The sequence below is a fragment of the Leptonychotes weddellii genome, chromosome 3 (genome assembly GCF_054177405.1).
Source record: "Leptonychotes weddellii isolate Sample4059 chromosome 3, ASM5417740v2, whole genome shotgun sequence".
In the NCBI taxonomy this organism is placed as follows: Eukaryota; Metazoa; Chordata; class Mammalia; order Carnivora; family Phocidae; genus Leptonychotes; species Leptonychotes weddellii.
Genome location: NC_138371.1, coordinates 51,819,415 through 51,840,617, shown reverse-complemented (window position 1 = coordinate 51,840,617; position 21,203 = coordinate 51,819,415). Strand labels below are relative to the sequence as shown.

Here is a 21,203-nt window from a genome sequence, read left to right as displayed (position 1 = left end):
CTCGTCCCAAGAAAAATGAGGAATCATTGAAGGGTTTAAGCAATGGTGTAGCAGGATTCCTTTTCCAATTTTGAAAACTCATTCAGGACATAGTGCACAAAATTGATAGCAAGTGGGCAAGACTGGAGACAGAAACCAGTGAAGAGACAGTGTGGAGATACTGGATGCCTGAATGAGAAGGCAGTAGGGCAGTAATTAAGAGCAAACTTCTAAAGTTATTTGTCTGCATTCAAATCCCAGATTTTCCACTGACCAAACTGCTTACTCTCTCTACAGCTCAGTTTTCTCATCTATAATCCAGAAGTAAAAATCCTCACAGGGTATGCCAAAGAACAAATAAGGCACATATGACAGCGTGTTGCCTGGCACAGAGTAAATGCAAATGTTTATTATCATTATTAATGTTAATGGGATGGAGAAATGAAAAACTAACTGGAAGATGTTTTGAAGACAGAAATTGAGAGCGAAGATGTAGGAAAAAGGGGAAAGGGGCTGAGGGGGCACTGTAGTTCAAATACATAATATTTTTAAGTTTTGTAGGTTTGAAGGAGAAAACAGTGTTCATTTTTTAATATACTGATTGTGAAAGACATTTAGAAGGCAGGCGATTATATCTGTCCAAAGTGAAACAAACAGATCAAGGCTGGAGATTAGAGAATCAGAGAGACGGGTGTTAATTAAATCCATGGGGTTGATGAGATCCTCCAGAGAGAGAATATGCAGAGTGAAGAAATGCTGGCACTGGGTAGAAGCTATGGAATACCTGTACTGAATGGATGGGCAAGGGAAGAGAAGCCTGCAAAGGACACCGAGAGGAAAGTACCGGAGTGTGAGAGCACCAAAGCCAAAGGAAAAAAAAAAAGTGTTTCAAACCAAAGGGAGTGCTCAACAATGTCAATACTGCCAAGCAGTGAAATAAGTTAAGGACTAAGAGTTTTCACTGGATTTAGCAACTAAATTATTCATTTACATAAAAAGTATGTGTCAAGCACTGTGCTAGACCCACAGATACAGGTAAATAAGACATAAAAGAGCCTTGCACACACAGACTGTATGTTGTGAAGATAGACAGTAAACTGGTAAACAAATAAAATACTAAAAATTGTGATAAGGACCATTAGTAGAGAGAAAGTGACATGACAGAGTGTATTAGATAGGGAATTTAAGAGCACCCCTCTCTGAGAACTTTTAAGCTGAGACTTAATGCAGGACTGGGTTTAGCATGGTCACAGAACTGGGAGAGCCCTGGAGGCTACAGCATAACGCTGGAGGAGGGATGGAGACAAAGAAACCAGACCGTGTTTGGAGCGTCCTGATGACGCTCAGGACACAGGGAGAAGAGTTTGGAAAATATCTGTTGAGCATTTCTAAGTAGGGAAGTTAAGATCACTCTAGCTAATAGCACTTAGTAGGTTGTTTTTCCTCACTTACACCAGTCCTAATAATCAGAAATAGAACATTTTACCACTCTTTAAAACCATTAACTATTTATTACAATATCAGGATAACCTTTTCTATTTTAAAGGGTACTATACAATTACAGCATGTTACCTCTTGCATTCATCTTACTAATCCCCTTTTAACCTGCTTCCATTTTTCTTTCAAAGATGTTTCTCATAATATTTGCTTGATTCTATCATTCAATTATATTTCTCTGAAGTACTCCTCGTTTTCAAGCAATGTACATCAGAATTTGAATGTTTTAAAACAAGAAGACTCGGGGCACCTGGGTGGCTCAGTCAGTTAAGTATCCGATTCCTGATTTCGACTCAGATCATGATCTCAGGGTGGTGAGACTGAGCCCCACATCAGGCTCCGTGCTCAGCAGGGAATCTGCTTGAGATCCTCTCTCTTCCTCTGCCTTTCCACCCACTCCAAAAAAATATAAATAAATAAATAAACAAACAAACAAGAAGACTCAGCATGATGTTACTAAAATGTTTATGGGCCAGTAATGTACAAAACCTGAGATCCACCTTCCCCAAAAAATATTATATTCAGAGATTATATTCCATAGTTTCAGGTTCCTATTTCTTTCATCTATGTATTTATTTATATACATGTATATGACAGAGAAAAGTTGATGCAGAAAACTCTGGCTTGATTCTGAGCAGCTAAATTATATGTTCATATTATTTTTTCATTTCCTTATTTGTAAGAGGGAGAATTTATACCTCTTCCGTATTTCACAAGGATATCAATAATATAAAATGTTGCCATTTGCTTAATTATTAATTATCAGGCAGTGAGTCTGGCATATAAATTATTTTTAATCATCTCTATACCCCAAAAAGTAGGTATTGTACTTCCCATTTTACAGTTGAAAAAAACTGTCTCAGAGAGGTTGGGTGACTTGCCCAAGACTGCAGAACTAGAATTTAAACCCAGTTTTGTGATCTGAAAAACTCTGGTCCCTATACCATTATGCCTCAGACTATTAACAGATTGGATTCATTAAAATACCTATCAGATGTAAGATATAAATCATAAAGATGAATTTTTAAATAACAAATGTTATTTTATTAAATTTTTAATAAACTATGCATTTAGTTTATTTAACTGAGAAATATTCACTATATATACCATTCCTATATATGCCTCTCTTTGATTTCAATTTCCTTAATAATGGAGAAGAAAGATAAAAGGAAGATTAAAAAAGATAACCACGCTGGATTAAGGTCCAAGAATCACTATTCTGGGTGAAATTTTTTCCCAGTTAATCCTTAATACATACATTAAATCCAATGAACTACTACTAGTAACTAACTGCCTATTCTCAAAACTTATTTGTCTCTCAAAATTAAAAATTACAAATGGCTTCAGGTTTTCCTGAGTCAGAAAACCCTAACCTCTGATTCGAACCTCTAAATGTCACGATTTCTCTGAATTTGAAAAGCAATTAGTCTGAACCAAAGCATCATAACTTGCTCTCAGAAGAGTCTATAGATTAATTGAACTGTGAGCTCCTCCTCCTAAGAGTTTTCAGGTGGCCAAGTCATCCACCAAGACACTGTCTGAAGAAGTCTAGATATTTAACAAAAAGAAACCGCTGCCAGATCACCTTTATTTTCCTTAACAAAATACATGCAAGAGCACAAAATTCACTTATATATCACCATTATTTTACAAGTATAAATAATGTTCAGAATTCAAGTGCAGAGATACTTCCTACGTGTTAATATGTAAACATAAGCTAATTATATACATCATGTGCCTTTGGCCCAGCTGCAAAATAAGAAACATCAAAAAAGAAACACTGCACTTGACTGTTCAATTGCATTCTTACTGAGAATTCGTACCAATGCCTATATAGTTACAGTTACAACTTTCTTACCACTTAATGTAAATGCCTAAATAGACTTGCCCCCTGCAAATATCTCAAGAATTAAAATTCTATCCATTTTTGATGATGAATGATTAAAAATCTTAATTGAGTTTCATTCCTTAAAATGAACACCATTAGAACTTACTCATAACCAAAGTTCTTCCTATGTCAAAATGGTATTATTTACAGGTCACACACAGAGAAAACAAGAATGCTATTTTGTTTACTTTTAGAGTAGAAGAAAACATCTAAAAGCCGGCTAAACAGCGTGGGTCTTTATACATTCCAAAGGTTCTTACTTTACTGCTATCACTTGCCTTTAATTTAACACTCAGGAGCTACAACTTTGACATATTCAAATAGCCAAGCAATCTAAATTCAAATGATATCAAGCATATCCTTAGGGGAAAAAAAAAAAAGCACCACCTAGAAAGCAATAACTGACATCAACAAGACTACAAATATCCAGTTGAAGGCACATGGAAGCATTTACTACATGGCCATCAAAGATTCTCCACTGAGTTCAGGATTAGGAATAGAATCAGCTCTGGGGACTGGCGATTTGGCTTCATTCATTGAGGTGTCCTCATTCACGGCCTCTTGTTTCTCCTCTGGTTCCTCTGTGCCAGATACTTTTTCAGTCCCTTGGTTTGTCTGCTCTGTATCTGATATTTTCTCATCTGTCTGCTCTGTACTGCTATCAAGAACATCTTGTTCTTCTACAGATTCTGAAAAGATAAAAGAGTCAAGACTTTAGGAATAGCCAAAGTTAAAACTGTTAAGATAAACAAAAGATAAAAGAAACAGGAGAATGGTCTAACATTACCCTTAAAATCTTTTAAAATATGTACTTAATTCCCTATTACATACAAGAATTGGTATGAATGAAGAAAAAAAACAATTTGGGGAAAACAAACCTATAAATACACTTTTGTCTAAAGCCCTATATTTGCCTAAAATTTAGGAACGTTCATAATATTTAGGAACCTTCCTAAAGATGCATTTGTAAGTTAAATGTCCAAATATTTCAAACGAAGTCCCAACAGCCCGGCAAACAACTCCCAGATTACGTTTTCTGAAGGAGCAGTCTCCCTTGCACACAGACAACTCTGTAAACAATAAAGGTGTCCCTGTGTGTGTGTGCGTGCGTGTGCAGGTCGTGCTGTTTCCCACACTGATTTACCTCTCTATTATCCAAACACTGGGATGGTCTGGATCCACCTTTTCCAAAGGCATGACAAGTCTCCCCCATCCCTCTACAAGACAAGTTCTCAGGATTTAAATCTCTGGTCAGAATATGCTACATACCTAGAATACAAGGAAGAGAAAGGGAAGGGTCTTTTGTCCCTGTCTCCATAGTGGAAGCTAAGTGAGGGTCTTGGTTCCTATCTAAAAATTTACTCCCTTTAAATTCTCTTTTGAGTTTCATTAAGTTCAAATCCCTTAATAATAATAATTTTATTCAGTAAAGTCCCTTTAATTTTTTAAAGTTTAAAGAATGAAATGAGGGAGGGAATGTCAGAAGCAGAAAGCTTTGAGCCTCCTAATTTCCAAGTCAAAAATAAAAATCTAGCTTTTGTTTTTATAATAAATAGTAACAAACATCCTTCCTAGGAGAAATATGGTTAAACCACATCAGCCAAACAAATAAGCAGATTTTACTATGCTTATGGAAGATCCCTTATGATATACTACAAATGTTATTATAATTCAAAAAATCTGAAGGAAAAGCCAATCTACATTAGTAAAAAGTTCACATTTAGTTCCTTTACAGTATAGGTCAGAGTCTTGCTAAATAAATAAAATTAATTAATAGATTTGCAAAGAAATTATGTGCTATATGCACACATGGAAGTGGAGGTCTTACAAATTCATGCTTTTACCATAATCAGTTTTAATAAATACAAATTATCTAAATCTCCACACACTCATGCCAAGACTTTAAAAATACTAAAAGGTAATTATTACTTTAAACAGATATCTTAGACTCTAGTTTACAGAATTAATTACAACCTCCTTCGCTCTTTCATATATAAAATGAAAGGCCAAAATTCCAGTTAGGGACATCCAATTTAATGAGGTCTTACTATATAAAAATTCATATGATCACAAAAAGTAGTGAGGAATGTTCACAAATCCTACTTGTGTCAATTGTCACGAAAATGCTATTTTTATCTTAAAAAGAACTGAAAATGGCATTGAAGTACCACTTGGAATCTTACAAAAATCACGGTAGAAAAGCAGTAGGTCATTCAAGTTTTGTTATTTGAATGTTCCAGTGCACAAAGGAAAAGCAGAAAGTGCAAATGAAACTCTCTGGATATGTACAGATCATTTCTGCCACAAGGGCAAGCAAGTTCTTCAGTGCAAAGTTCAGGAGTCGCCAACCATTTGTAATTCTACCCTCCCAGAATTTATGCAGGGTAGAATTTTAAGAGTCACGGTTTTCCACAACTCTCTGGCCATTGAGCAATACTTACTTGCCAAGAACTTTACAATTTGTTATATTTTAGAAAGGCTTCTGAAACAAACCAACAAAGCCACACTAAATGAAAAGACAAGAAGCTCAGAATCTGGGACTCAATTCCCCAATAAATGTGTTTAGGTGAATAGAGGCTCAGATAATTAGTCATATTCTGTCTGACCAACTGCCTCAGTACTGAACTTAAACAGGAGAAGTACTCGGGCGCCTGGGTGGCTCAGTCGTTAAGCGTCTGCCTTCGGCTCAGGTCATGATCCCAGGGTCCTGGGATCGAGCCCCGCATCGGGCTCCCTGCTCCGCAGGAAGCCTGCTTCTCCTTCTCCCACTCCCCCTGCTTGTGTTCCCTCTCTCGCGCGCTCTGTCAAATAAATAAATAAAATCTTTAAAAAAAAAAAAAAACAGGAGAAGTACTCAAGTTCATAATTTATCACACTAAAGCTCTGCGATGTAACTATTTTCAGAAACAGACACATCATTGCTCAAATCCAATTAAATTTAATACAAATTTAATTGGCAAATAATACAAATAATACAAAAAGAAGTACTATAATACTTAAATTTTTAAATGTATAAAGATGAATTCTAAGAAATACCATAGGCTATCATAATTAGAAAATGACATCATACCAAAGTTTGCTTGTCAATACTTTATTGTATTTCAAAGAATATACAGAAGACTAAAAACTGATGAAATGATGGGTAGGGCTTGAAATAATGAAAAAGCTTATTAATGACTACTTTTCTACCCCCAGGTTAATTTGTAGAAAAGTAATTTTAAGAGCAGTAATACTACATAAAAACTGGTATGTGTCACAATGCCTATAATGCAGACATCAGTCTAAATGACATAGATACTCGATTTTTGGATGCCAATGCCATTTTGTGAAATGTCATCCAAACAAGATTTAAATGAATTAGGTGTGCAAGATTAACAGAGAATTACATGTTTAAGAACTAAGCCACAGAACTTTATAATAAGATTATTAAATGTATTCCAAAAGTATTTAGTTTATTTCTATGGGAGAATATCATTTGCCTATTCTAATAAAAACAGCAAATTTTTTCTATGAAGTTATAGTTTAAAATAGCTTGGTGATATAAAATACATTATAGATGATGTCAATATTTGGGCATAAAATACTAAAAAAGAAACCAGCCCTTGTGTTCACACTAATTAAACAGGCCTCTTCTCCCCTGTGCAACACCAGTTTAAGTCTAAAATTAAAACAAAGTTACCCGAATGACCTAATACCATCTGTAAGAAAATTTTTAAAATCAACTTTGGCATCCATAATGTCAAGAAAACAATATATCACAATGTGATAAAACAAAAATGACCTATGGAATTTGTTCCTTTCCCCACTCCTACCCCCTGCCCCTCTCCCCAGTGTTCTTGAGAGAGAAAGCTTTTTCTACCAAATTGTAACAATCGGCTTACGGTTGTTTGGGCAAAGCCTCAACTCAGACAACTCAAACTCATAAAACTGAGTATTAACTGTATAATGAATACCACTGCCTCATCTATAAACCACACACATGCAAAAACAGGTAAGAACATCACCGTACCTTTTGGTTTTTATTCTAACTCTTAAATAATTTTCTAAGAAAATTAAAGAATAGCAAAACAAATTCATATATTTCCTTTCCACAGAGGGGAAAAAACATGATTCTATTTAGTTTATGCCTTTGAAAATCCTTCATATTTTGGTGAATTCATTTAGATTCTTACTTTTTATTCCTTTTTACAATAACAACAAAAATTTGTCTTGCTAACACATCAAACTTTTGCCCTGCTAACACATCAGTACCCAATGTATGCGTAGACTATAAAACTTACCCAAAGGAGAATTTGTTAAATTAAAATGGACAGTTTGTCTTTGAACTCACAGGTCTTAAGCAAAGCAGTTTTTACAAGACTTTCTGCCTTAAGGAAAATGGCCAACTTAAATTAAGGAACAAAGATACGAATCTCATCTCAAAACTTAACCCAATGGCTCAATGAATAAAATTAATTAAATAAAAACCACCTATGAGAAAATAGCTCATATTGAGCACACAGAATGCTATTTAATAATAATACTGTTATTTGCCACTGGTGAACAAATCCATTAGATGAGTAAGAAATGTCATTATCAGGCAACAATGTAAAATTACTAGGTGAAGGTGTTTTAGAAAAGAGAATCAAAAGGCCAAAAGATCTCTAGGTCTAAAACAAACAAGCAAAAAGATACTATAGGCATGTTTATATCCTGAGGAAGAAGTACATAATTAAATATCAATAAAGGTACAAGCTTTCTGGATCTGGTAAATACAGAATTCAACAAAATTTACATTATCAAATAGTTCAATTTCCTAGAGCATCATAACAAACAATAGTAAAAACAGAATTTTCTCTAGTTCAACATAACCTAACTGTAACAATATATTGCTTAAAAGAAAGAAAAAAGCAGAAATCAGATTACCAAAATAAATTTCACCTTATATAAATTTTACTTGCTATTTCTGATAGTATTTTTATTTTTTTATTTTTTCATTTTTATTTAAATTCAATTAGCCAATATACAGTACATCATTAGTTTCATCATTAGTTCAATAATTCATCATTTGCGTATAACACCCAGTGCTCATCACATCACTTGCCCTCCTTAATGCCCATCACCCAATTAATTACCCCATATTTTTGATAGTATTGATTAAATGCCATGAGTTTTATTATTAGAACATTATTTCCAGTTGAATAAAAGCTATCTTTTACTAAAATAATTACATAAGATCTAGACAAATACAACTGAGTAATTAAACCAATATTAACATTTTTTAAACATGATAGCCTAAAATCACTCTACTGGTACACTAACAATGTAGAAACCTCTATTCTAATTATTTATCATAGTTAACAAAAAAGAATGCTACATATCAAATATTTTGGAAAGCACAGCTTAGAAAAGCAAAACTGATAAACCACTTTAATGTGGCTTAGCAGAGATTCACTACTCATTTAGCCATAAAAGAAACCGAGTAACTTAAAAGTAGTTCATTACTTTGGCATACCATATCTAGTATGCTCTTACATAAAAAGACAATCCCTAGTCCTAATTTCTTGTGTTTCTTTAATACAGTATTACCAAAGCATCTGGATACACAGTTCTAGAAGAAAATTCTAGGAATCCAAATAAGTAATTAATGGGAGAAATTTCTTCTAGGCCTCCTTCTTTGATGAAAACTCCAATTTCGTAAGTTGTTCTTAAGAGTGATCCAAAAATTTTTCAAAAGCCTTATGTTTCATCCTAAATGCAAAATCTTCCAGTAGCAGAATCAAGACAAAACTCAAAGTCTTGCATCATAGTTTTTTTTTTTAAAAAGTTTGCTTCTAATGATTCAAGATTATTCATCCAAATAGTTATAGAATATTTGTTGAAAGGAAAATTCATATGGAAGAAAGTTACCCTTTGGTTCCCTCTGTGAATTCAATAACCTAATCTCTCCAGTTTCTGCTACTATCAAGGAGCTATTTTACTACTTTAAAAAATATAAAAATTGGGTGCCTGGGTGGCTCAGTCGGTTAAGCGTCTGCCTTTGGCTCAGGTCATGATCCCAGGGTCCTGGGACTGAGCCCCACATCGGGCTCCCTACTCAGCAGGGATCTGCTTCTCCCTCTGCCCCTCCCCCCTGTTTGTGTTTTCTCTCTCGCTCTTGTAAAAATAAATAAATAAAATCTTAAAATATATATATATATAAATTAATGCAGAAAAGTTTTTTTTAGACCTCAAGTTTTCACATCAAGAACGCAGAAATTGGGCGCCTGAGTGGCTCAGTTGGTTAAGCGACTGCCTTCGGCTCAGGTCATGATCCTGGAGTCCCTGGATCGAGTCCCGCATCGGGCTCCCTGCTCAGCAGGGAGTCTGCTTCTCCCTCTGACCCTCCCCCCTCTCATGTGCTCTCTCTCATTCTCTCTCTCTCAAATAAATAAAAATCTTTAAAAAAAAAAAAAGTACTAAGCTTTTTAAAAAAAAAAAAGAATGCAGAAATCAGAAATCTAAGCTCTCACTTACACTGGCTGTCAGCACAGAGAGATGATTGAGATGATGTGGTCTTACTTATTATTAGTTCAATATAATCATGAAGGTATGCCACCAGCGTTCAAAATAAATGCAGCTTCATCTTTCTCCAGAATACTTCCTAATCACTTGGAAATGGTAACTGTCTATCATAGTGGTGAGACAGTAGTCTTGGAGAAAAGTTTCAATCTTCTGGAAAGCCAAAGAAGTAAAAGGTTCTCATAGCCATTTTGATGAATCCAAGGAGAAGTATGAAAAAGTTACTACTCCAAAGACTATCTTAACCAAATGGAATTGTTGCTTCAGTTTCTAGTGCTACAGAGTTGTTAGACCTTGCCTCAGGTTTTGTCTTCACCTCTTAATATTACCTTATTAGGGCTGAGTTTGAGCCAGTTAGACTTCATTCTGGAGATTTCAGATAGAAAATGAGACATCTAGGGTATTGCTCCTCCTAGATTTGATGAGAAGGAAAGGTATAGCTGGGTGTTGTTTGCTAACTATCCACCTCAACCTTAGCAGAAGATATTAAATAAAGCATGGGACTCATTATCAAGATTTTTATTTTGTTCGTTGTTTTCTTTCTTTTGTTTTTTTGTCCCAACTATTAGCTTTCAAATATTCACTTTAGCTTTCATAAGCAAGGTTACTCATGGAAAGGACTTCAATTTTTCCTCTAGGCATCTTCACTATGAAATTCTTTAGTTTTCTGTTTCAACAGGCTGCAATAGCAAGGCAGGTGATTGCATGTGACAGCATGCAGCTCAGAGCATGACTTCAGCAGAAGCACAAATGTGATTATGTTTGGAGTTGATGTTGCAGACTTGGAGAAGGTGAAGGTATTGATTCCATGTTGAAAGTATACAGGCTTCTTGTCATGACTATCTGTGTTCAAATTCATCTTGATATATGTTAGTAAGCCAAAAGCCAAGTCTAAATCAACACAAATATTTTAGGTTCACTCTTTAACTTTAAAAAAAAAAAAAAGGTTCTCAAATTTTCATACTAAACTTCTCATATCTGAAAATTCACTCTCTCATGTTATTCTGTTAAAGCGATTTTTTTACTACTCAGCACTTGTATAAGAAGAAATCAAATATATGTAAATGACGATTCTAAGAAATTAAAAGGATGAATACTGACTGCTAAATAAACTATGTGAACTAAACTTCTAATATGGATTTTTTTTTCTATATCAGGCATAGCATCAAAATACCATGGCCTGTGCCATAATTTTAGCATCCTCACCATTCAGAGCTGCTTAAACAAACATCTCCCCATCTAATATTAACAAGAAATAGTTGGCAATTAATAGTCAGATCTTCCATCTCTTTTCCATTTTCTCATGAAACTTCCTCAAGAAATCCTAAAACAGAATTACAAGATGAGTTCTAAAAACCAATGAATTCTGATAAATTTTGTTTCTCTAAAATAAGGTTGTTTTACATCAAAGGCGTACATTAGCAATGTTAATCTTGCAGACCCCAAAAAACCGTTTCAAAGGAATACCAGTCCTATCAACATAGTTATCCAAAGAATGCAAGGATGACTTTCCAATTCCAAAGTTTCCTGCTTCTGGTAACCTTACCAATTCCAGTGGTAGGCAAAAACCTATTTTACCAATGTTAATTATAAACCTTATCAGAATTTTACCCTTATAAGTAGTTGCATAATTCTTATAACCTGCTTCACTTAAATAAACTGAAAAAATTATTCCATGAAAACATTACTGGTCAAATCTCCCAAGAGTTACACGAAGATGTCACTCCATAAACAGTGTTTACCTAGCTGTTGCTAGATGCTGCTTAACACAGTATAACCTACATTTTAACACTGAAACACATCAGATCAATCACACAGGCGGCTAGAGTTATCAGAGTAATAGCTGATACATGCGTGTTGCAAAATCTCATAAATTAATCCATTCTTATCTAAAAGTATGATGCTTTTATTGTTAAATAGCAAACATTATTAAGAGATAAAACTTTTTAATTAACATATTCATACCTTCACTGATCGGGTTCTCTGATGAAATCACACTTCTTGAGGGCAAGGGACCAACTGAACTTGAGCTTTCCATTGCCTGCCTCTTCTCAAAACTAAACTCTGGAAGTCTTGGAGCCTGAGGTCTAGTTTTTCTTGCAGGATTCAAGAAAAAACAGTAGGCACATCTAAAAGCTGCAGAGAATTAAAAAATAAATAAATAAAACCATAAACCAAAATAAATTCAAGGACTAATGAGATAATTCTCAAGATCACTTTTGCAAAGTAGTCAAAGAACCCTTCAAAAATTATTTATCCCTTGTGAAATTACTTCTGGCTTTAACAATATGGCAAGTGCTCTAACAAAAGCTAATTTTCAAGCATACTTTCTAATTATTATTAAAATTAGAATATTAATTTTAAAACAGAAAAGATCGTAAGTTACACAGCAGGTTATCTAATAGAAAAACAATCTATAACAATCTAAAATGTATTACAGAAATTACATTTCTACTCAGTAGAATCATTAGGTATTTTAAAATCCAGAACCCTGCTCACTTGCCCAAGAAAATGTAGTATGCTGTATTTAAGAAGCATAATTAATTTAGTGCAATATTTTTTTAATAGTAGCTACACATGAGCATCTGAGGTGCTTTAAAAAAAAAAGCCTGTCCCCCTCCCCCCAGATCAATTAAAACAGACTCTTTGTAGGTGGGTCCTAGGCATGATAATTTTTAAAAGCTCTTCAGGTGATTCTGATACACAGTGAAGTTTGAGAAAACTGACCTAGAAGTTGTACACTGTATGAGGAAAACAACTGCACTGTTTTTCCTGCTTTGCTCTGTGTTCTAAAATAAGAACAATATGCCTGAAAAATACATACAGGGCACCTACAACAAAGTGACATTACATAGGAATTGGCATAGAATGAAATATTTAAGAGTAAAATATTTAAATCTAACTGCCCAATAATTCTTACCAATGTATTCAAATTCTTCTTTCAAAGCCATGCCATTATGAGAAAAACACTGCTGACATATAAGGGCATACCTACACGAAAAGGAAAAATGAACATATCAGTTGCAAATGCAGACAAAGCCCATGGAAAGGCTACTTTAGCCAACAGCTAACTTATATTTTAGCATAGTGAAATATGTCATTAACAGTTTAGATGTTACTTAGTAAACAATGAACAATACTCTTTAAACATAACAGCCAAAATTTTAAGCCTTTTAAAATACAATTTATAGGCCAAATTAAAAACAAGTCATGAGTCAAATGAATATATCCTTACTAAGTTAAGAGAAACATAGTCAATAACAGACCACTTAAATTTCAGTATTTTCTAACATATATTTCTGAGGATGACAGACCCCAAATCTGTGACTAGATAAGACTGGAAAAGATGGAACCCCTTAGAGATTCACAATGAATGTTATTAAAACCTCTGAGAAGTCTGTAATAAAGAAATGAATTTAATTTGTTTAGTCCAATCCAAAGGTTAACTTCATACTTCATGATTCCTATATCTATCCTAGTTATACATCTTCCTCATTTCCCCTTTATGTACTCTCTCTGTTCTCTGTGTATGTACTTAACAAATACTTGGCCCTATCAAACAACAACTTGTCTGTTTTGAATAATATATAATTTATTACATTAACATTAAATTCAGTCCTTTTATTAAAATGATAATATTAACCATAACCTTGTGAAATATCTACTCTACCATCCTAAGTATTTTTTAAAAATCTACACTACGACAGTTGCTCTGCTGACATCATCCCTGCCTTCCTAGGGTTATCATAAAAATCCAATAATAAGTGGAGAAGTATTTTGAGAACTAAAAGTGTCAAACATATGTAAATTGTCCTCATTGTTAAAATCATCACCATCACCAATTCCAGTACTGACATCTATAAAACTCCATTTCTTTTTTTTTTTTTTAAAGATTTTATTTATTTATTTATTTGAAAGAGAGAGAAAGACAGCGAGGGAGGGAACACAAGCAGGGGGAGTGGGAGAGGGAGAGGGAGAAGCAAGCTCCCCACTGAGCAGGGAGCCCCATGTGGGGCTCGAGCCCAGGACCCTAAGATTATGACCTGAGCCGAAGGCAGACACTTAATGCCTGAGCCACCCAGGCGCCCCTGAAACTCCATTTCTTACAACCTACCAAGTTTTCGCTATTTGTTTGCTCTTCAAGCTTAAAAGTTTCAATGAAATGATACAATTTCTCTAAAAATATCATATAACATTATTTTGTTTTCTCTATATATTTTTCTGTATTTTATCTAGATACTTTATCCAAATTTTTACTGAAAAACAAACGAATATGTACTCTTTGCAGGGCTATAAAATATTCTATTATGTTCTAAAATCAGGAAATAAGAGCCACAAAACTGTAGAACATCTACTACATACACACACACACACACACACACACACACACACACACATACACCCTGACCAATAAACTTTTTCCTCATTTTCATTTACCTACCACCTTAATAAACATTACCTGTTTTGTGGACCATCACCAACTAAATATTCAACAATTCTATCCAGAGCACCTCGTTCTCGGGGGAGAATGGGTCTTGCTAAAGGTGGACCCGGAGGATGAAGACCTAGTAAATAAATAAATAAATACATATGAAATATATATGTATAAAATACATTTAAATTTTAATTCAGTTACCAAGTACTACCCATGCTTGTCAGAATATTCGAAAGATTTTAACAAAACAAAAATACATCTCTTCAGAGCATTCACATTTTCATTAAAAATATTACACTACAGGGGCACCTGGGTGGCTCAGTTGTTAAGCATCTGCCTTTGGCTCAGGTCATGATCCCAGGGTCCTGGGATCGAGCCCCACATCGGGCTTTCTGCTCAGCGGAAGCCTGCTTCTCCCTCTCCCACTCCCCCACTGCTGTGTTCACTCTCTCGTTGTGTCTCTCTGTCAAATAAATAAATAAAATCTTTAAAAAAAATAAAAATAAAAATATTACACTACCAAAAAAATGTTAAATTATGTTCTATATCAAAACCATCAACATAATCTATTAAGAACTGAAACTATGTTGGGCTCTGTACAAACTAAATTTTTAAGTGCCCAGACTCTTATTAAAGAGGGCACTTGTTGTAAAGAGGTGTTGGGTGTTGTATGTAAGTGATGAATCACTGAATTCTACTGAATTGCACTGTATGTTAAGTAAACTTAAATTTAAAAAATAATTTAAAAATAAATAAAAAACTTAAAAAACATGTATATACATGTATGGATAGATATAACTAAATAGATTTTTGTAGGATTATACAAGTAATAAAATATTTTAAAAGAAAAATAAATAAAATGCCCAGACTCTTAAAATCTTATGTAATAACAAATTAGGAGACTTCCATTTGGGGCAATAATAGAGTCACAGGGGTCAGATTTACCTTTCCACCTAAAATAACTAAAATACTGTGCAAAATATATGATGAAACATATATTTTAAAGACACTGGGTATCAGGCAATGTAGGATAAAGATCCCCAAGAGACCAAAAGTAAGTAAGATGAGTCCAACAACTGCCCCAGCTTATTGCCTGGAGAAAATCCCCAGGCAGCAGCCCAGGGAGGGTAAATCCAGTTGAAATGTATCAGTATTCCTGAGTTTGAGGAGATAAAGATGGAACTCTGGAGAGACCAAGGCAGCTTGGGTTCACAGGAAGAGGAATGTACAGAGCAAGAACACCAACGATCTACAGAGGATCCCCAAGACTGCTCAACATACTACTGACTGGTGCATGTGTATGATGAAACTATCTGAGTACACAGAAAAAAATGCCCCCAAATATTAAAGGTAACAGTGTTCACATGGGGCCAAACTATTCCATGTTCTCACCAGCCAGAGTGGAAAATGTCATAACACACAAGTTATTGGATTAAGTATTCAGAGGACCTTTGTATAAGGACATAAAAATATCCAGCATTCAGTAAGATAAAATTCATAATGCCTGATATCAGATCAAAAATTATAAGACTTCCAAATAACCAGGAAAATACAACCCATAATGAGAAAAATCAACCAAAAATGACCCTGAAATGACAATTTATAGAATTAGTATACAAATATGTTAAAACATTTATTATGACCATATTCCATATGACTGAGAATCTAGAAGAAAGATTCAATGTGTGTAGTCAAAACATGGAAAAATTTCAAAAGACCCAGATTGAACTTCTACAGATGAAAACTGTAAGGTCTAGAATGAAAAATCGGCAGATGGGATGAATAGCAGTTTGGACGCGGAGGGCACAGAAGTAAACCTGAAGATATAGCAATAGAAACCATACATAATGAAACACAAAGAGAAGCCTAAAAATTTTTTAAATAAACAAATTATCAGCAAGCTGTGGAACAAACACAAGCAGCCTAATGTACATATAACTGGAGTCCATAAGAAAGGAGAGAGAAAAGAAAACAATATTTGAAGAAATGATGCACAAAAATTTTCCAAATTTGATGAAATCTATAAACCCACAAATCCAAGAATATCAACAAACCCTAAGCACAAGAAACATAATTTTGCACCAAGGCAGAGACAATCAAATTGCTTAAAACCAGTGATAAAGAGAAAATCATAGCACAGTCAGAAAAAGATACATCATATACAGAGAAACAGAGGTAAGAATGATAGATTTCTCATCAGAAAATAAGCAAGCCAAAAGACAGTGAAGCAATATTTTTAAAGAAAAACTATCAATTAGAATTCTGTATTAGTAAAAACATCTTTTAAAAATGAAAACAAAATGAAGACTTTTTCAGACATACAAAACTGAAAGAATTCATCATTAGCAGAACTGCACTATAAAAATGTTAAAAGACAGGGGCGCCTGGGTGGCTCAGTCGTTAAGCGTCTGCCTTCAGCTCAGGTCATGATTCCGGGGTCCTGGGATCGAGCCCCACATCGGGCTCCCTGCTCAGCGGGAAGCCTGCTTCTCCCTCTCCCACTCCCCCTGCTTGTGTTCCCCTCTCTCGCTGTGTCTCTCTCTGTCAAATAAATAAATAAAATCTTTAAAAAAAAAAAAATGTTAAAAGACAGAAAAATGACACCAGATAGAAAGAGGTAGTACAAAGGAAATAACTGAAATGGTTACCATGTGGATAAATATCCAAAACTCTTAAAAAAATAATTGATAGCTTAAAGGAAAAATAATCATTTGTTGTAGGGTTTATAACATATATTGAAGTAGGGGCGCTTGGGTGGCTCAATCGTTAAGTGTCTGCCTTTGGCTGAGGTCATGATTCCGGGGTCCTGGGATTGAGCCCTGCATTGGGCTCCCTGCTTGGCGGGAGGCCTGCTTCTCCCTGTCCCACTCCCCCTGCTTGTGTTCCCCCTCTCGCTGTGTCTCTCTCTGTCAAATAAATAAATAAAATCAAAAAAAAAAAAAAAAAGAATTAACATATATTGAAGTAAAATGTATGGCAACAGTAGCACAAAGGCCAGGAGAGGAGAAATGTAAGTATACTGTTGTTAGAGTCTCAAACTATTTGTGAATTGGTATTATATCACTTGAAGATGAACTGTTGTAAGTTTAAGATATATACTGTAAACCCCAAAAGACCCACTAAAATAACATGAAAAAGCAATAGATAGTAAAGCAATGAAAAAAGATAAAATAATAAAGATAATTCAAAAGAGGCAGAAAACAAGGAGAAAAGTAATAGAACAGAGGGACAAGTAGAAAAAAAATAGCACAATAGAAGATTTAAACTCAAACCCAAATATACCAACCCTGTTAAATGTATGTAGCCTGAACATCCTCATTATGAGCCACGGATTGTCAGAATAAAAAAGCAAGAACCTGATACATGTTGCTTACCAAAAAGAAAAATAAAAAATAAATAAATACAAAGACACAAATAAGTCAAAAATAAATGATAGAGGGACACCTGGGTGGCTCAGTTGATTAGGTGTCCAACTCTTGGTTTCAGCTCAGATCATGATCTTGGGGTTGTGGGATCGAGACCCATGGTGGGCTCCACACTCAGTGTGGAGTCTGCTTGGGATTCCCTCTCTTCCTCTCCCTCTGCCCCTCCCCCCACTTGTGTTCTCCCTCTCTCTCTCTCTCTGTCTAAAATAAATAAATCCTTTAAAAATAATAATAAATAAATGATAGAAACATATATATAAATAGGCTAACACTAATCAAAAGAAATCTGGAGTAGCTGTATTAATATCAAACAGAGTAGACTTCAGAGCAAAGAATATTATCAGGGATAAAAAGGGTAATTTTATAATGACAAAGGAGTCACTTCATCAAGAGAACATAATAATCCTAAATATGTATGTGCATCATAACAGAGCTTCAAAACATATAAAGCAAAAAACTAATAGAAACTACAAAAAGAAATAGACAAATACATATCTACTGTGTGTGTGTATGTTATATATATGCTTGTATGTATATATATATATACATATATATGTATACACACACACAATACTATATACATATTTATACACAGGCACGCACAATAGTACAGTTGGAGATTTCAACAGTTTCCTCTCAATAATTGACAGAATAAACACAGAAATCAGTAATGATATAGAAGACCTGAAAAATACTATGTGCTACCAACTTGTCCTAATTAACATTTATAGCCACTCTATCCAACAGGAACAGAATATATATTCAAGTGAATATAAAACATTTACCAAGACAGATGATATTCTGAGACATAAAACAAGCCTCAGTACATTTAAGAAAATTTAAACAATACAACATATGTTTTCTGACCATGACAGAATTAAATTAGAAATTGGCAACAGAAAGACAACAAGGAAATCTCCAAATATTTGGAGACTAACTAACATACATTTAAATAACCAAGGGTTCAAAGAAAAATCAAAATGGAAGTTAGAAAGTATTTTTAATTGAATGAAAATGAAAAAACAACATATCAAACTTATGATATGCAGCTAAAGCAGTAGGTAGAGGAAAATTTGTAACACTAAAACATCTATAAAAGAGGGTAAATCTAAAATTCATGAATTCAGCTTCCACCTTAAGAAACTAAAAAGGAAGAGCAAATTAAACCCAAGATAAACAGAATAAAAAATAATGAAGAGTACAAATTAATAAAATAGAAAATACAAAAATAATAGAGAAAATCTGGTTCTTTTGAGAATATCAAAACTGATAAACCTCTAGCCAGACTAACCAGGGGGAAAAAAGGAAGATACAAAATACTAGTATCAGGAATGAGAGAAATGGCATAAATCTATTGTTTACAAGCATATTATGAATAATTTTATGCCAATACAATCCTTTGAAAGACTACCAAATTACAAAAGCTCACTCAACAAGAAATAATTATTCAATATGCTAAAATTTTATAAAGAACTTTTATATCTATGTTCCTAAGAGATATTAGTCTGTAGATTTTGTTCAATTGAATTTTTAGTTTAAAAAAAAAAAAAAAAACTTCCACAAAGAAAACAGCAGACCCAGATGCTTAAACCTATAAATTCTACCAAACATTTAAGGAAGAAATAATATAAATTCTACACAAAACTGTCTGTAAAATTTAAGATGAGAGAATACTTTCTTATACCTCTGATACCCAAACCTGACAAAGACATTACAAGAAAAAAAAAAAAAATACTACAGACCAATATCCCTAAGAACATTGATGTAAACATTTTTAACAAAATTTTAGCAAATCAAATCCAACAATATATATAAAAAATAAAACACCATGACTAAGTCAGATTTATCCCAGGAAAGCAAGGTAGTCCAACATTTAAAAATCAATGTATTTCACTACATTAACAGATGTTAAAACAAAACTAAAACCCCACATAAGTATCTCAGTAGATGCATAAAAAAAACATTTGATAAAATCCATCATCCATTACTGATAAAAATCTTCAGCTAACTAGAAATTAAAGGGTACTTCCTCAACCTGATAAACAACAACAAACCCTACAGCTAACACCATGCTGAAAGGTGAAAAGGTAACTGCTTTCCTCCTAAGATCAGCAATAAGGAAGAAGGTCTGCTTTTCCACTTCTTCTTCTTTTTTTTAAAGATTTTATTTGTAAGTAATCTCTACATTCAATGTGGGGCTTGAACTCACAACTCCAAGATCAAGAGTTGCAAGCTCCACCAACTGAACCAGTCAGGCTCCCCTGCTTTTGCCACTTCTATTCAACATTGTACCAAAGGTTCTAGTTTGTGTAATAAGCAAGAATGAGAAATAAAAGGAACACAGATTAGAAAAAAAGAAGAATTATCTTTATTCACAATGTGATAGTCTATGGAAAATACTATAGAACCTATTAAAAAACTAATAAAACTAATAGGTTTAGCAAGATTATAGAAGACCAATATATAAAAATCAATTGTATTTCTATATATATTAGCAATGAATAAATGGAGATAGTAAAACAAAGCCATTTTCAACAGGCTCAAAAATTGGAGATAATTACATACACATTTAACCAAGAAAATATATAAAACTTATATATTGCACACTATAAAACACTGCTGAGAAAAACTGAAGATCTAAATAAATAGAAATATACTGTGTTCATGTAATAAACTAGGCAATAGCAGAAGAGATAAATGGAGAGTGGAGAGTGGAAGAATAACCTAGTTTGATTTAATGATTTACATCATATAAAAACATTAACAACAAAAATAAAGACTTATGAATTGTAACCATAATCTTTGAAAACTGAAAAAGAACTATTTGTAGGAGATACTCTGAACTGAGAGACAACAGAAGGCAGCACTAGAAGAAAGTGAGAGAACAAAATAAGTAAGTTGATGTTTGCCTGCAAGGCAGGATGAACATACGAATGAGACGGGCAGCAATGAAGGTTGACAGGGAGACCTCATAGAAGACTGCAACAAAATGAGGCCTTGTTGGATTAAGCCTTACAATATAAGGATACAAGGTTTTCAAAATGATTGTGACAAAACTTTAAAGTACTCAAGACTGGTTTTAGAGTAGCAATACTATATTAATATTTTAAAGGCTAATAAAGAGATTTGCTTTGTAAATAACCACAAACCTAAAGGTTGTTACCATCTAAAAAAGGGCAAATGATGTCAAAATTGTAGCGATTAACAAATGAAATTCAGGTTCTAGAATAAGTTCTTTGTATAACAAATCAAGAACATATTTCAGATTTCATCAGTAAGTTATTGGTTTACTTGTATTAACAACATTCAATCATTTATGATCAAAAAGTAAATCTGAATGCACATAATGTCATTCCTCATTATCAAATTTTCAACTTGAATAAGTATGCCAAATTATATCTTGAAAACATTTAAGTCAAATTAACTTTTGCTGGAATAT

The 21,203-nt window shown here is 33.8% G+C and overlaps 1 protein-coding gene across 2 annotated transcripts in view; it reads right to left on the bottom strand.

The window, feature by feature from the left end:
- Window positions 1-3,031: 3,031 nt before the first annotated feature.
- The window catches only part of LNPK (lunapark, ER junction formation factor), a 68,781-nt gene continuing 50,609 nt past the window's right edge, over window positions 3,032-21,203 (bottom strand). For both annotated transcript variants that reach the window (XM_081814127.1, XM_081814128.1), the window contains 4 exons: window positions 14,364-14,469; window positions 12,825-12,895; window positions 11,870-12,040; window positions 3,032-4,053 (listed from right to left, as the gene is read on the bottom strand). In XM_081814127.1, the coding sequence (XP_081670253.1) occupies window positions 3,818-4,053; window positions 11,870-12,040; window positions 12,825-12,895; window positions 14,364-14,469 (584 nt within the window). In that variant the 3' untranslated portion in view covers window positions 3,032-3,817. The remainder of the gene's footprint in view (window positions 4,054-11,869; window positions 12,041-12,824; window positions 12,896-14,363; window positions 14,470-21,203) is intronic.